This window comes from Cryptomeria japonica, chromosome 8, assembly GCF_030272615.1.
Source record: "Cryptomeria japonica chromosome 8, Sugi_1.0, whole genome shotgun sequence".
Lineage (NCBI taxonomy): Eukaryota > Viridiplantae > Streptophyta > Pinopsida > Cupressales > Cupressaceae > Cryptomeria > Cryptomeria japonica.
In genome coordinates this window covers 3,199,896-3,216,391 of record NC_081412.1, presented here as the reverse complement: position 1 = coordinate 3,216,391, position 16,496 = coordinate 3,199,896, and the positions used below count along the sequence as shown (strand labels likewise).

General features: G+C 36.7%; 1 protein-coding gene across 2 annotated transcripts in view; it reads right to left on the bottom strand.

Annotated features, from left to right (window-relative positions):
• Positions 1–327: 327 nt before the first annotated feature.
• Positions 328–16,496, bottom strand: part of LOC131028878 (uncharacterized) — an 80,351-nt gene continuing 64,182 nt past the window's right edge. The window contains exons 3-8 of one of the 2 annotated variants that reach the window (XM_057959254.2): positions 7,276–7,355; positions 6,917–6,972; positions 6,607–6,719; positions 6,376–6,427; positions 4,076–4,137; positions 987–1,032 (exon numbers count right to left, since the gene is read on the bottom strand). In XM_057959254.2, the coding sequence (XP_057815237.1) occupies positions 4,079–4,137; positions 6,376–6,427; positions 6,607–6,719; positions 6,917–6,972; positions 7,276–7,355 (360 nt within the window). In that variant the 3' untranslated portion in view covers positions 987–1,032; positions 4,076–4,078. Of the gene's footprint in view, positions 1,033–4,075; positions 4,138–6,375; positions 6,428–6,606; positions 6,720–6,916; positions 6,973–7,275; positions 7,356–16,496 lie in introns of both variants that reach the window. The other variant, XM_057959253.2, reaches the window with a different exon arrangement.

Below are 16,496 nucleotides of genomic sequence, written 5' to 3'. Positions count from 1 at the left end.
AAAATCCAATTATACATGAAAAATGAGGGCATTTCTCATCTTCAAGCAATAAAGAGCACAAGACACATTACAGTATTACATCATTCCAAAAATTGAAAGTTGTCATTCTCTTGTTCGGTATTAAGCAGGTATGTCATCCAGTTGCGACAAGAGGTGAAATTAAAATTTTAAAAATTGACCTCTTCTTTTGGTACATGGCATCTTGCAATCATGTACAAATACGACATAAAATATTACCAAGATGTGCTGCAATTTTTATTATTGATTACTCGATGGTAAATGAAATTTAAATTCTACAAAAAAAGGTCACATAAATTGACATTGAGAGAGACTAAAGTTGTTTTGATTACAATTAATGCAATTATCGTACAATTTTTTACTGAAATCTTCCATGGTACAGTGGTAAAAGCTTTTCTATTTGCTTAAGCCGATCAGTCTGGAATTTTCCATAATACCAGAGAACAAACTTTCTATTTGTGAAGCCATGTGTACTTTGAACTGCAGTAGAGCTATCAGCTTTAATCTTCAATTCTTCAACATCTAATAAAATAATTTTACCACTTACTACTAAGTGGATTTCCCCTTTCTAAAAACAGATGCTTTCCATATGGACAAGTTTATATTGCACATTTTCTATAGATATTAATCCTCTATGCTCCTGTATTTTTCTCTGCAATCAAATCCACATCTTCATCAAGTAAATCGAACAAATTCACTCTTGTACCTTCTTTACTTTTACCACCCCTTGCATTAAAAGCATACTGAGATGAAACATAAGACCCAGATGCATCTTTACTGGAGAGCTCCTTCCCTGAGGAGCAACTTGAAGTATCACCAGTTGCAGATCTTCTCAAGACTTGCTCATCATACGTTGCAATATCTAATCCTGAAACAAGAAATGCTTCCAACTCATCTGCGAACCTAACAGAGTTTTCAAATATGAAAGGACTTAGAGCATTAGAGATCAATGATTTCCATTGTACAGGCCTTGATTTCAATTCTCTGGTGGAATATTTGTTTGCTGTATTTGTCCTGCGATAAAGATACACAGAAAAGCAGAATTTCTTTTTAAAAAGAACTTGAAATTATTTTAGAATGATCAGTACAAGATACAAAGAAAGAGTAAAAACCACTAGCGTGTTTTGCATTACAGCAATATCATGGGTAAACATAAATGCAAATTCAAAACTACGTAAGAGACTTTAGTCAATACAGCAAGACATGATTCGAAAAGCAATTATCATAACCAAATAAATCAAAATGTTAAAATTTTGTATAACTAATACACATTTTGAAACATATGCATCTTCTTCATAATTTTCAGGGTCTTCAAATCCTATGCCCCAATTGTTGAAGTCAATTTTGTATTCTATTTCTTAGCAGTTAGATAAAAAATGAGAAGAAGCTAAGCACCCAATCATTCATTACCACAGGCTATGTTGAAACACAAATGGAGAAGCGCTTGAGATTCAAACCTAAGACCTCCAACTACCAATGTCCCCTCATTCCCTTCCTCATTAGTTAGTTGACGCAGGAGCATCAAGGCAAGTGAACAATCTGCATTGCCAAAATGTTTCTTTTGGCTTTTGTTTTCTGGTTTGCAGCTTTGGCAATTTGTGGTCGACTCGAGTGACATTGTTGTCATTTCATTGACAAAATGTCATGTTTCATTTAGTTCCGATATTCATCAGCTAGCACCGGAGGCATAAATACAAACAAATTCTCACATTTATCATCATGGAGGATGGAAGGTGAAAGAAAAAATGAATGTGTTGGAAAATCAATCTAATATGTGAATGCAACCATTTAAATAAATATAAACAAGAAATGTCAGCTAAAAGAAATACCTGTGTATTTTTCTAGTGTTCATTAATTATTTTCTCTGGCAATATACTTAGCAAAAAAAATTAAAAGGCATAGCTGAAGATCAAAAGCCAGCCAGCAAGTCGATTTGAGAAGAGGACAAAAATAACAAATTATGAGGGGAAAATGAAAAGACAGAAGGCAATGCTGGAAGGGGAAATCAAAAGAAACAAAAGAAATGCAATAAAAACAGCACAATATACAAGGAAATCGGGGAAGTTAATAGAGGCAGATTTTTAACAGCATAAAGGAGGGCGCCTGAAGACAATAGACAGAGGAGGCTGCATAAAGAAGAGGAAAGAAGCCAAGGCGGCAGCGTAAGTGAAGGAAGAGGGGCACAGGTATGTGAAGATAAGAGACCACGTGAGGAAGAGTATAAAGGTGCCTACCACATGAACTGCATTACAGATTTAAAGTAAACAAGAGAAGCACATAGCGTTTCAGGGAAGAAAGGTAGAGAGATCATGCAGATGCAAGAAGAGAGTGTGCAGGTATTGAAGAGACAGAATAGAGCTAAGGGGTGAAAACATAGATTCCAGAATGTAATTTAAAAACAAACAAATGTTGTAGAAATGAAAAGGGGCGCCAGAATGGAGTTAAATTGGAGAAACAGAGAGAATAGAAAATGCGTTGGAGTGAGGAGGTAAGGGTGCGCAAAGATAGAAAGAAGACAATTGCAGAAGGGTGCTCAGGAGCATACAAATGGAATAAAGTTCGCATTGCTGAGAATTGCTTAACAGTTGTGGTTAAAGGAGCAGGTGAAGGATGCGTGAAGTGCAGATAGAAGGAGGATTTGGGTACTGAGTAAGTAGGAAACAGAGCAAGAAATCTTTCTTTGTTTTCCAGAGATACAGATTTTAATTCACTATTAATAACTAATTTGCAAGTATTTGTGTAATTTGTTTGGTGAGGTAAGATATCTTGGTTTGACATTGGAATGTTCATATATGTGAAATTGAGTAGATGAGTGGTTTTACTTCTCTTGTGGGTTTGATTGGGAGGGAGATTGGGCGATCTGAAAAGGTACCCCGGTCTCCAACCTGCACCATTAGTTGTGGTCTGCAATTTACCATTTTCCATTCTCTACACAATCCAGTTGACTAAAACTGAAACCAGATAAGCCACCTCATCAAGCTGCCTTTCCCTCAATAAGTTGTAAGCAACTTGTAAAAAAGAATATGATAATGGCAGCTGCCAGACTGCGATAGTACAATCAAAGAATCTGCTAGTTGAAGATTCATGACATTTCTTTCATCATAAGGAATTACACTTTGAAAATTATCTCTTTAGATCCATGCAGCAAGCTGCAATACTCATAGTGATTATTGCAGAACAACTCCATAATAGAGAGGAGACAATGACAGAAAAAAGGCCATATCATTTAAAGAGCATGAAAGCAAACCACTCTTTTGCATCAGCCATATGCAAGGCCTCTGTTATATATAAGCTAAAAGTGGGTTGTAAAATTTATTGAAAGCATTACATTGTTTACCATAAAGCTAACTAAAGCAAACGTTCAGAGAGGAGGCAGCAACAGGCTCCTGTTCATTGTTCTCTCAGATCAGGAGATCAAGACAGAAAATAACCCTATGATTACTATATGTTATTACTTAGCATGTGTTGCCGCTTATATAGCTGCAACTGATTTTTCTGAAACAGAAGAAAAAGAAATCTCTTCTACACAGACTCATGTGATGCACTCAGATTAACCTGATCATTACTGCTGGAACTACTATTTGTGATGATAAATTCTTAGACTAGTTCAGACCCATCAAAGATCACTAACAGACATGATTTAAGTCATGGCCCTAACATTTTCATAACACCAAAGCATCAACACAATGGAGCTCTTTATTAACTACAACTTGAAAATTTTAAAGACACAAGTTGATAAATAAGACAATTCTTCGTGCTGTAAGGGGCACATAGAAGTTGCAATGAGTTAAATAAGATATTTTGGCTGTGTACTTGAATTAGATGGTCATTTTCATTCGTATCTATGGATAAACTCAAAGCCATGATACTGCAACTCGTTCATTTGAATGCATGAGCATACAATGCACATGTGATTTCACAACAAAGGGAAGTTAAAAGCCCTTGCATCCAATGAAAATCGAAGTTGTCTTCAGTATTCTTTTGAATTCACAGACAGAACCAACTATAAATACGATAAAAAAATTCAACTGTACAAAAAGATTGACTTCTAGTGTACCTTTTATGAAAAGACTCCAAAATTCCAAGTGTATGGTGCATAACAATGTCCACGTCTTCTTCCTATACAGTGGCCGATTATTAGTATATTACAAAGTTAAAAGGACGACATTTCTTAAACAAACGTAAAAGTGAACCAAAAAACCATGAAAAACATATATTGGGAAGAACTCCAATATATCTTAAGTAGAATTGCAGTAACTATGCAATAGAAGAAATGAGGGAGTTTACCTCAAATAATTCCCTTCCAAATGGCATTTGCACTAATATCTAAAACTTGCATGGTAATAATGGTACTTCACCAAAGTTTTAAGTGATTACGAGTGCAAATAACTACAAAGTCTAACATGTTATGAAACTAAATATTTCACATAAGTCCAAAATACTTGCAAATTTTAACTGTTAAATAACCATTTAGCTCCCATTTCTGATACTTGTAGGCATTTAGCAAAAGCATATATTGGAAGGTAAGAAATCTATTTATTCATAAGTCTACAACTGTGCTGACATTTCCTAGCATATTAACAATTCTCATTTGTTGATCTAATACAGCTAAGGTGCATAATAATGATTTGTGACCAACTAAACCTACAGCTTCTTCATCTTCATTTAATTCTATATACTCATTTCACAAAAAGAACACAACTTGGCATTTGGTAGAAGTATAATGTAGAATCTTCATAACACATTTTAAATTTTTAATACCTTATAGCTTTTAAGAGTAAGACTCAAAACACTGAGATAACATGGATATATTTCATGATTGATATATCTCCTTGAAACCTTATGCAGTTATTTGTGCTATTAAAAGACACTGCTTCCAGACTTGTGAATGCATTGCTGCTTGAGATATATTGAGCCGGTACATATATCTGCAGGGAAAACCCTTGTGCCAGGTATGCTGAGAGATGATTACATGAACTTCAACTATTCCTAGGTAGAAAGGAAGAAGATTTATACCAGGTTAATGTCTATAATTTGGAGAAATTTTCAGGTCAGTGGAATAATATGTATTTCAGATGTGATTGTTGGGTATGCACATGCTAGGAATAGCGAACAGTGGTGAGCTCAGGGAACTTACCTGATAGGTGTATGTCATATGTGATTGTTGTGTATGCACGCACTAGAGATAGCAAACTGTGGTGTGAATTCAGGGAGCTCCCCTAATAGCTACTGCCATAACCTGGACAAATGTAAGAAACGAGATGCAAGCATTTGGACCTCAAGCATCACCACCTCCAAAAAAATCAATTTAATCTATTTATCTGACAGATTCTTTCTTGTAGAAGTCACAAGCAGACTGGACAACTCCTATTTCCAGGTGCATATCACCAGAATAAAACCAAGTTCCATAATGTTCCATTCATAGAAGAAAATTTCTCAATTTCGAAAGAGTGCATAGAACTTTTTACTATAAAACATTTTTCAAAAATCTGTCAAATGAAACTGTCAATTTCCAAACTAAGATAATGGTAAGCTATCTTGGATTTAAGAACAAAAGCAAGCTGGGCAGATTGTGGATCTGAAAAAATAATCAAAGACACAAGCAGCAGGTTTAATTTACCACATTGAATAAGGCTGAAACAACTTGCATTTTCCCACAACTAATAAACAAAACAAACTGCAAATTCAAATGAGGCAAGGGATCCATTTCTGTGATGAATGACTAAACTACATCAAAGACACGTTACTTGCACTCCAAAACATCAAATTAACATTCTAAAAATGTTTGGAATGCGAATTAGGCAAACCTTAGGGTATTCAAACTACATTCCTATGGCAAGGGTCTATTTCCTCTCACAGGAAAATAATGCTTAACTACCTGATTTATACCATTGAGTACATGATAAAGAAGTGCATCTACCAACCCCCATAAATTCTTGGAAGAAATTTAAGAACTTACAGGTGACTCGTACCAACAAACTCTTACTTGTGGCACCATGTCAGGTGCTACATGTTCACAAGTCATTCTACACTCTGGTCAATTATAATTGCAGAGCTTGCATGCAAGTGCTTGGTCAACAAAATATCAAAGTACAAACAATTTCACACACTTAAAACAAATAAAAAAACCATGGGGACTGATGATATATGTGTCGTTCAACATAGTTAGCAGTGCAAATGTGGAGTCTCTTAAGTATGGTGCCAAGGCTGACACATCACCCTTCTAGTTCTTTCCTATGTCAGGACAGGTGGTAATCATTTAGAAACTTGTAAAATCTGAGATGTAATCATGTGTTTCTCTAATGTAATGTCAGATCGTTTTTCACCCAAAAAAAGAAAGTAAAAATAACAGCTTGCCTGGCTGATGTAAGTACTTTTCAGAACCTTTCCATGATCTGTGAGCGATCTCCTTCACTTTCAAAACAGCATCATACTTCAGTCAAACCATATGTACCTTTTATAGTCCTATGTTGTTTGGTTATTATCTATAGACAAATTTTGAGTGAACATAGTTTAAACCCTTGGACAATTTTTCATTTATGGTGACATAACTTTATTATAACCCTGCCAAAATGAATCAGAGCATACTTGCATCAGCGATTGAAGTTCTCGACGTATCCAACATTGCAACCAACAGCTACTTTGCAGATTCCCATATCGATCCCAGTGCTTCAATGCCTGAACATTACTACATGCTGCATCTGAGATCCAAAGTATCAAATATGTTAGGATAGTACCAACTACCATGGCTAACCTTGGAAAGAATTTTTTATGACCCCAATTACTAAGGCTGCCTGTTCTCAATGCTGGGTATTAAATGCTTCATATTCTATTTTTATAAATGTAAAATTACTTTGAAAAGAAACATATATTGCCAGGGAAACGTGACTAATAATACCTGGTGGTTCAGAATATATTTGTAATCTACGATAGTGTGCCTCTGACATGACAAAGCTGGAAGAATCCATAAAAAAATCAAAGCAAGCTGTGAACATTTGGAAGATAAGAAGTCCAACTGGACAGCAATTTAATTAAACAAAACATATGAATATTTGTATTAAAGCCCCAAATGAACACAGAGACAAATCATACAAAGTAAAGATCTCTGGATCATTGAACATTATTTTGTAAGACCAATGTATGAATTAATTCCTACTATCCACTGCTAGGAAAATGTCACCCACTAACCATCAACTAAAGATAATTTATCAGCATTAAACCTTGCTAACGAACAAATATTGAGACAAAAAGTTGAACCTCTTTTCAGGAAGCTTTGATATATAGTGGCGTTGAAATGTAGAACCAACAAAATTATGAATTATTGAAGAATTCTTCACCTGCAAAAGACGCCAATACATAAACTTTTAAAAAATACCAGATTAAGTAAGATCTTTTCTCAGTCTAATTAAGCAGATCCCTTAGTGAAACAAAGCACAGAAGAATTATGAAATGCCAATGTGTTTTTCACTTGTAATGATATCATAGAATATGTACCACAGAAAAACCCTTAGTCAATACATTTATGCAGATATATCACCAAAATCCAATGCAGTCTACTGTGAGAAATTAGGTGGCATACATAGAAGCTCAAGGAAAAAAACAGTTCCCTCGTAATCTTCAATTCAAATCAGAATCAAATATTTATGTTCCACCTGGAGCTCTCTCTCTTTATGGAAAGCAATTGTCAAGAAACTGTGTTCCATCAAATCCCCTTTTGGAGTGTAAGAATGCATATGAATGCAAATGGGAAACATTTAAAAGCACTTCCAAAATACTAAGAACAATATTTGTGTACGACAAATGCATGGAGACTGAGGATAGGGATGCATCCCTCTGAAACATAATCAAGGAAGCGAGTTTAGAGAGCAAACACTATATTACATAGTAAAAAAAAATCTGATCACTGAATGAGAGAAACAGAAAAAAGGAATTCAACTGCATCCACTAATGAGGAAGACAAATGCTGACTTACATAACTTGGCAAAGATTGTGATCTTATCATCTGTTTCTTATGGACATCTGTGAAAGGTTTGACCACAGATTAAAGGATACTTTCCTACTGATAAATGTGAGCATCCTGTCTACACTTGCAACAAATTCTAGTAGACATGCTTAAAGTGATGGAAAAACAATGAATGCTTGAAATAATCCTCCATTAAGTTCTAAAATCAAGTCTCAACTTGTTTTACATTCATCAGAAGCTTGGTTCAACGTGTCAAATGGTATGCATATCTTACCTGAATGAACCCCAAGCTTGTCCTATTTCTGATATATGGATCGGGCAGCTCAGAATCTATGAATCAAAAATTCCATAAACTCATAGTCTCGTGGTCATGAAATTATGTTGTTTAAACCATAGTTACAAAGCCTGCTGGATTTTTAGCTGGCCAAGTTTTCATAGAATTAACTCACAACTCACCAAAACATGGGAAAAACCTCAGTAAAAAAGCCCAAAACCACTACAAAAAACCTATGTTCCACGGGGATGCGTCCCCTACCTTCTTTCCCTTGTACCTAACTGGGGATGAAACGGGGACACGGGGACAAGAATTTGTCGTTTCCTAAGCGTCCCTCTTTTGGCAAAAACATGGGATGTTTCGGGGACAGGTGTTGGGCAGTAGGGGTGACCAGCTGTCCCCAGGACAGCCCAGGGACGCCTAGGCGTCTCCCAACTGTCCCCGGGACAGCTGGCTGTCCCCTACAGCCCAGAATTTTTTTAAGTCCAAAATAAATAAAAACCACTTTTTTTTTTACAATAGAGGTTCAGCTGGCCCCACCAAGACCCCAAATAAACATTAAAATATAACAAACCCTAATCTGATGCATAAAACAAACAAAAGGAAGAAAAAGACACTCATTTTGACATTTGCAAAACAGAAAAAGAGCAGCAAAAAGAGAAGAATCGGCTGGTTAAGGACAGCCATATATTTTCTTAGTTTATCTTGACATTATGATAGACAGCTGATTATGGACTTCTATGTTTTAACTTTTCTATTTACAGCTTACGTCACCTCATAGTTATGAATGTTTAATATTTAATATTTATCATTATGGAATATGTTTGTTGGCAATGATTGATAAAAGCATTTGAATTTTGGTAAAACGTTTGTCAATTCTCTTGTGAAATCTCAATTCAAGTCTAATGCAATGTATTAATGTCTATGATGAATGCTTTACCATTGTTATGATATGCATATTTGAAATTTCTCTTAATTTATAAAAAACCCCTACTTTTTTAACAGCCGCCCCTTGTTGTCCCCCCGAAAATGAACCAAAAGTACCTTGTACCGGAAACACGTCTCAGTGTCCCCTATCATCCCCATCTTAAGAGGAAGAAACAGGTAATTTCGCCTTATGAGTTCGATTTTGAGCGGTTGGTTCCTCCAAAGCCCAAAGGAACAAAGAAGTCGAAGATTGTCTCTCGGGTGTTAGTAGACCCGGCTTCTAAAAGGAAGTATGTTGAGGTCATGATACCATCATCGGATAAGAATAAAGATGATATACAACCTGAAGATTACATCATGCAAACTGTAGAGCTTGGGGAGGAGACGCATGAGAGTGTTAAGCTGGATTCTCGGACAGCTTTTAACTCTTTGTTACAAAAACTTGACCAAGAGAGGGATGAGAAGAATGAATTAAAACAGAAATGTGAACAATTGACTAATGTTCTTCTGAAAGTTACACAATCCTCCCAAGAAGTTGAGCCCATAGGATCGTCAATGGGCATTGAAGCTGTTAAGAAAATTGAACAGGTAGGAGCCAAGGGCCGAGTGGTGGACGAGTGGATTGCATGGCTGAAGTTAGAAGGGTCTCATCTCCTAAGTTCAACAGTTGGGTTATTGACCGATTTTGAAGTGATCCAAAGTCAGATGCAAAGTGTCAAAACTTCATTATCTCAGGAGATTGAAGATATTGAGAAGAGTACAATCCTTTGGAGCAAAATGGAGGACTTCAAAATAGACATCCTCGTTGAAAATAAAGTGGTTCCTTCAAGGGAAAAATATATCCAAATCTTGTCGCTATTGTCTCACAAGAAAGAGACAATAAGGTTGATGACAACAAAGCTGGATCGAGAGAGGAAGGAAGGTGATGATGAGATTGATCTCATTCCTGCCAGAATTGCCGACCTTCCTTGTTATATGTATGATGACGATCAGAATCTCGTTACTAGTAATGCCATCATGCAGGAATTTCTTTCCTTAATGGATCACTGCAGGGGACAGGATTTCTCACTTGGTGCATTCGATAAGTTACTAGAGATCCAAGTCAATTTTGAGGTCCTCGCACCCATGCTGAAGGACGGGAAAAAGAAATATGTAGAGGCTGAAGATACAATTTCCCGTGTTTGTGTAATCACAAGTTCTACCCCAATGCCGAACCAAGCAGAGATGGAGGCCATCCTGACTAAATTCAAAGAATTCCACAAATCAAACGAGGAGAAGAAAGATGAATAAAGTGTACCTTTTTGACATTTTCTTTTCATGTAGTTGCATTGTTAGATGCTGCAAGTTTTCCCGCAGCTATATATTTTCTTTCTGTTATAGTTGTAGTCAAGTGGGACTGTGCAGTTGAATTAGTCAACCGTGCACACATTTTTCTCCACTCTTCTTATATATAAGGAGGACCCTCATTTGTATATTTTTGTCTCAACTAAGACTTTGAGCTTTTGTTGTGAACATTTGATCAAGCAAATGAAGAAAGCAATTTTATTTGATCCCAAACTTTGTGTTGTGTCAAAAATTGTTTATATGAGTTGATGTTCTTACGTTCATGACTTATATATGTTCTTGAATTTCTTGATCTAGGAGGTATTGTTAAGTGGGTAAAAGAGCTCTTGAATTGTGAAAGTAGACTTTGTGCTCCTTGAATATTTGGGAAATTTTCTATTGTTAAGTTATTAGTAGTAGGCTTTGTATTGCCACTATTGCTTGTAGTTTTAAGGATTAAGGAATTATACTTGAAGACTTTGAGCTACAAGATTGAATTCCATACCATTGTGATAATTAGTTAAGTTATAGTTATATTCAAGAAAGACTTTGTGCTTCTTGCTTATAAAATCTTGGTATAGTTTGTTGGATTAATTCGTTCATTTTCTTAAGTATCAAAGTGATAGGGAAATTGTAACAAAGTGGAGGGAGAATACATTAACTCTGAAAAAAAAGAGTTATATGCCCAACACTAACCCACAGATTTTAATTTCTTATTTATTAGAGAAGAAATTTCAAAGGGAACCTCCCCTTGATAAGAGGAGAGATTAATTTCTCAACATAGCTGTGTGTGAATCATATATTTTGTCATTGGTACGCTAGTGACAAAATATTCACCCAACAGTTTTTTGGCGACTCTGCTGGGGAGCGACGTGCAACCGGTATTTTCCCTTTGGGTTGCAGTGTTCTTTTCATTGTAATATCCATTTTGTTGTTTTTCTCAAAAATCATAATCTGGCTGATCGAAGTTACACTCGTGGGCAACGATTAGCGAGAGTTGTTCCTACTTTTGAGTTTCTGCAACAACGTAATTTTCCTTTAGTGACAACTCCACGGACGCGTTCTCCTTTGCAACGGACACGAGGTTTTCCTCCTCCTTCACGGCAATCTCCCGTACCAAGTGAGGCATCAAGTTTGCAAGTCTTATTTGTTCCACTTGCAAGTCGTTTTGTAATACTATCATATAATCCGTTAAGGATGGCTGCTGCTAGCCCTTGGGGTACCGCTTTTGGTCCATTGAGCTTGACCGCACCTTTGCATGAACTTTTCAAAGGCACGTGAAAAAATTTGCCTAAATTTTTGGGGGATGGTTCTACAAACACATTGTTGCCTTCTGCATCGCATGTGGAGTCCTAGGTGTTGAGCATGAAGATGTTTCAGTGAGATTGTTCATTGAGACTTTGCATGGAGCCGCTGTTGATTGGTTCTATCATCTTCCAAATGCTTGTATCACAAATTGGGCAACTCTCACAACATTGTTTGAAGCAAGGTTCAAGTCTGCTGAAGATGATCACGCGTTGCTGCCACAGTTAACTCAAATGAAAAAAGAACCTCAAGAACCTATGCGTGAGTTCGTAGCAAAGTTCAACAGATTGCACAATCGCATTTCACTTGCTTCACAACCCACCGTTGGGAATTTGAAATGCTTCTTTATCAATGTTCAATTGTCAAAGGTGAGCTTTCTTTTGCGAAGGAATAACCCTACAGATTTGGCCGCTACGCAACAAAATGGCCATATCGGTTGTAATACAGATGCAAAAGCGTATGGATTTCAAAGAATCGATGTTGTTCAATTAATCAAGGAGACAAAGCTCCTTTAAATAGAGTTACAAAGACGATGTTTCTAAAAGAAACAATCGTTAACTAGAGGCGAAATTAGAAACAACTTAAATGACCATTAATAACAAAAAGAGAAAGATATTATTCTAATACCCTCCCTTAATGGTCATTGTTCTAACTACCAAGAGAAATAATAGAGAAGGTTGCCCCCTTCTTCTCAGGACACGCTGCAACAGAAGACAAGAGCCTGCCACTAACTCTGCCACTTGAGATGAGTCTGCCACCAACCCTCCCAGAAACTGTAGAACTTCTGGAGATACCCAAAACAACACCAACCGTCCAACCTGATGTTGGAGAACTGTTCCTCCCTGTAACTAGAGACACACCAAGAACAGTTGTCACGATTTTGAGGAAAAAATCGGCAAACCCTCCAAACTATTGCAGATGAGCAAGATGGCCGAAAATAGACTGCAAACAAGAGACTAGTGCAGATGTTCGCACAACAACTCCAGGTGCGACTAAAAACAGACTGCAGCAAAGTACAATTTTTGAGGAAAAAATCATAAACCCTCCAATGATTTTTTTTACAAGGACAAAAAATATTTAAAAACCCACTTTTTTAAGGGAAAAAAATATTAAAAGCCATCAGAATTTTTTTCAAGTAAAAATATTAAAAACCGAAACAAACATCGATGTCCATAAGCCATCTTCACGCTTTTCGAGGCACGAAAAACGAGGTACTAAGAAGATGCTAAGTGCACAAAACCTGACTACCTTCCAACATCAAGTTGGTCAATGACACCATCTTGCATGTTTCCCAATGCACAGAAAATGAAAAAAACTGAGAAGAGGCACTGGCACAGAATTCAAAAATTCGAATCCCAATGCAGAAACAGAGGCAGATGCAGGTACAAACTTCAAAAAAATGTTCGACAAGCACAAATTTCAAGAAAAAAAATTCGGCTAACCCAAAAAAATCCGAAGACAACCCAAAAATCCTTGCGAAAAACCCAGAAAGAATCTGTTGTCGGAATCTAGATCCGCTGGCTCAAAAATCGAGGCACCCAAAAAATTATGATGACGACCCAATTGAGATCTCGAAAAACCCACCAAGAATCTACAATCGGAAAAAAATTTCAACTTGATCTGAAGGGAAAAAACCCTAGTCGAAAATGCAGATTTCCGTCCAAAAAATGGCTGAAAAAATTTGCATGCGAAAAAAATCGCATAGCGTAGTCGCGCAAAATGCAGGAAAGACGGGTCGCAGGAGAGGGCAGAAAATAGCCAGAAAATAGCTGAAAACCCTAGTAGCTGCAGCCAAAACGAAATGCAAAAAAACAGAAAAAATTTCAAAAAAAAACTGTTAAAAATTTGTGACGAATTGAAAAATTATTTCGAAAATAACCAAGACTCTGATACCATAATACAGATGCAAAAGCATATAGATTTCAAAGAATCGATGTTGTTCAATTAATCAAGGAGACAAAGCTCCTTTAAATAGAGTTATAAAGACGATGTTTCTAAAAGAAACAATCGTTAACTAGAGGCGAAATTAGAAACAACTTAAATGACCATTAATAACACAAAGAGAAAGATATTATTCTAATAGGTCGAAGATGATCTTATCCTCATCAGTAAGATAAGGAGAGATCCTAACAAGGTTAGGAATAATCAAATTGTTGATTCATGTTTTTCTTCAACGAATTCTATTAATCCCATGATACAAAAGTTAGCAAATGAGTTGTTAGCACTTAAGAAGCAAATTTCCTCACAAGGAAATACTTCTTATCGTGATGTTCCAAGAAGGACTTATCCAAATAATGCTTCCAATTACGCCATGCGTAATCAGAATAAATTGCCTTCCGTTCCAGAGAGGCTTACATTTGAAGCACCACCCCAAAATTCAGCTACAGGTTATTATGAAGCTGAACAGAATGATCTTCCCCCTTTTGGTGAAGAAGATGCCAATTTGCATCAAGAAGACGATGCAGAGTTGGCTGGCGAATCTAATATCAGGTTTATGCATTATCAAGAAGATGATACGCCAGACACACGTGATGAGGATGTCTTTGCAGTATTCACTCGTTCGCAAGCACAGGTAGCTCAGCGACCTGTCATTGTGAAGAGTGATGATTCTATTCAAATCAAGGATTCTCAACGTTTGCCAGTTTCTATTGCTAAGCGTGGGACTCCCATACCGAATCCCGCCAAAGACAATTCTATCTCAAAGGACGCCACGGAGGATAAAAGTGTAAGTGATTCTTCGACTGTTGTCAATTTTTCTGCACCTGTCAATTCTTCTACACCTGCATCGAAGACTAGTGTACCTAATATTTTAAGTTCTCAAAATGAGAACCCAAATCAATCTTTGATGAATTCTTTTCAGTCATTTGATATTTTAGACCATGCTAGGAAAACCAAAATACAAATGTCTAAGGTTGAATTTTTGAGATCTAATCCAGATCAATTTGACCGTTTGGTCAAGTTTGTTAAAGAAAAAGGTACTACTCCTAGTAATCTTCCCAAGTCTAACTTACTTCAAAATAACTTAGTGACTTCCCCTTCTCCTATAGAAAAGAGAGAACCATTCTATATCTCTTTGTTGATAAATGGTTATAAGCTTAGTAACTGTGTAATCGATTCTGGGGCATCTGATAATGTTATGTCATCAAAAGTTGCCAATGCCCTTGGTTTAACTTTGACCAAAACATTTGGAAGATGTTTCTCTATGGATAACTAGCAAGTCCCCTTGATAGGTCAGATCAAGGACGCGCAATTTGCTTTTGCTGCATTCCCAGAAAAGAAGATTAAGATGACAGTACTGGTAGCCGATGTGTCGGCTTCCTATGGTCTATTGTTGGGAAGAAATTTTTGTAGAGATGTGGGAGGTGAGTTAAACATGGGTATGACTGAGGCTCGTATTCCTGTTAAAGGAGTTATCCAAAAGTTACTTCCAGAAAAAGAATCAAAATACACCGTTATCAAGTCTGATGATCAGCGGGCACAGATTCTTTTCGAGTCGTCAAGTATGGGTAATTATTTCCTGCATGTTGATGAAGGTTTAGAGGTTGTTCCTGAGATTGAAGATGTCATTCCACTCAATGACGTTCTAGTTGATTGTGAAAGTATTGTTATAGAATCAGAAAGATCTTCTACTTCACAACAAGAAATTCTCAATTTTGATACTGTCAGCATTGGTAGTCCAAATGATGTTTGGATGCTAGAATTGATGGCAGTTGTTCTTCTACTGGATCAGGAGTCGGTGTTGTGTTAGCTTCTCCTAATGGAAATTTTTTCCCTTTCTCCTTCAAATTGCAATTTGACAACACAAATAACACTGTCGAGCATGAATCTCTTCTTTTGGGGATGAATGTTGCCCAAAGGAAGGGGATTAAAATTTTACATGCTCAAGGAGATGTTGAGTTGATAGTTTGTCAAGTCAAGAACATATATCAGACGAGGAGCGATAGGCTATGGCATTATTGTAACCTTGTATGGGATCTAATAGAGGCATTTGATGCTTTTGATATATCTATGGTTTCCCGTGAATTTAATGACAGGGCGGACTCATTAGCAGTATCAGCAACCTCTTTGGTTCCTCACAGAGATTTTTCGAGATCAACATACATTGTTGAATTGGTCTTTCGACCAAGTGTTCCTGACAACTCTGATCATTGGCAAGTGTTTAATGACGATCATCATGTAATTAATTTTTTGCAGACGGCTGACAATTTTGATGATCTGTATTTTGAAGGTAGTCACTGCCCTTCAAAGGATGCAATTGAAAGTATTGATGCAGAAACGGGAGAGAAATTTCTGCAATTGAAAGGAAACAAGATCCCCAAGGGTCTAGTTTCTTTAGAAAAGCTTTTTGACAAACATGACCATTATGTAAAAAAGCAACAAAAATCAGCTGCAGGCTCAATGGAATATGAACAAGTAAATATCGGGACTGAAGTCAAGGAGATGTTGAGTTGATAGTTTGTCAAGTCAAGAACATATATCAGACAAGGAGCGATAGGCTATGGCATTATTGTAACCTTGTATGGGATCTAATAGAGGCATTTGATGCTTTTGATATATCTGTGGTTTCCCGTGAATTTAATGACAGGGCGGACTCATTAGCAGTATCAGCAACCTCTTTGGTTCCTCACAGAGATTTTTCGAGATCAAAATACAATGTTGAATTGGTCTTTCGACCAAGTGTTCCTG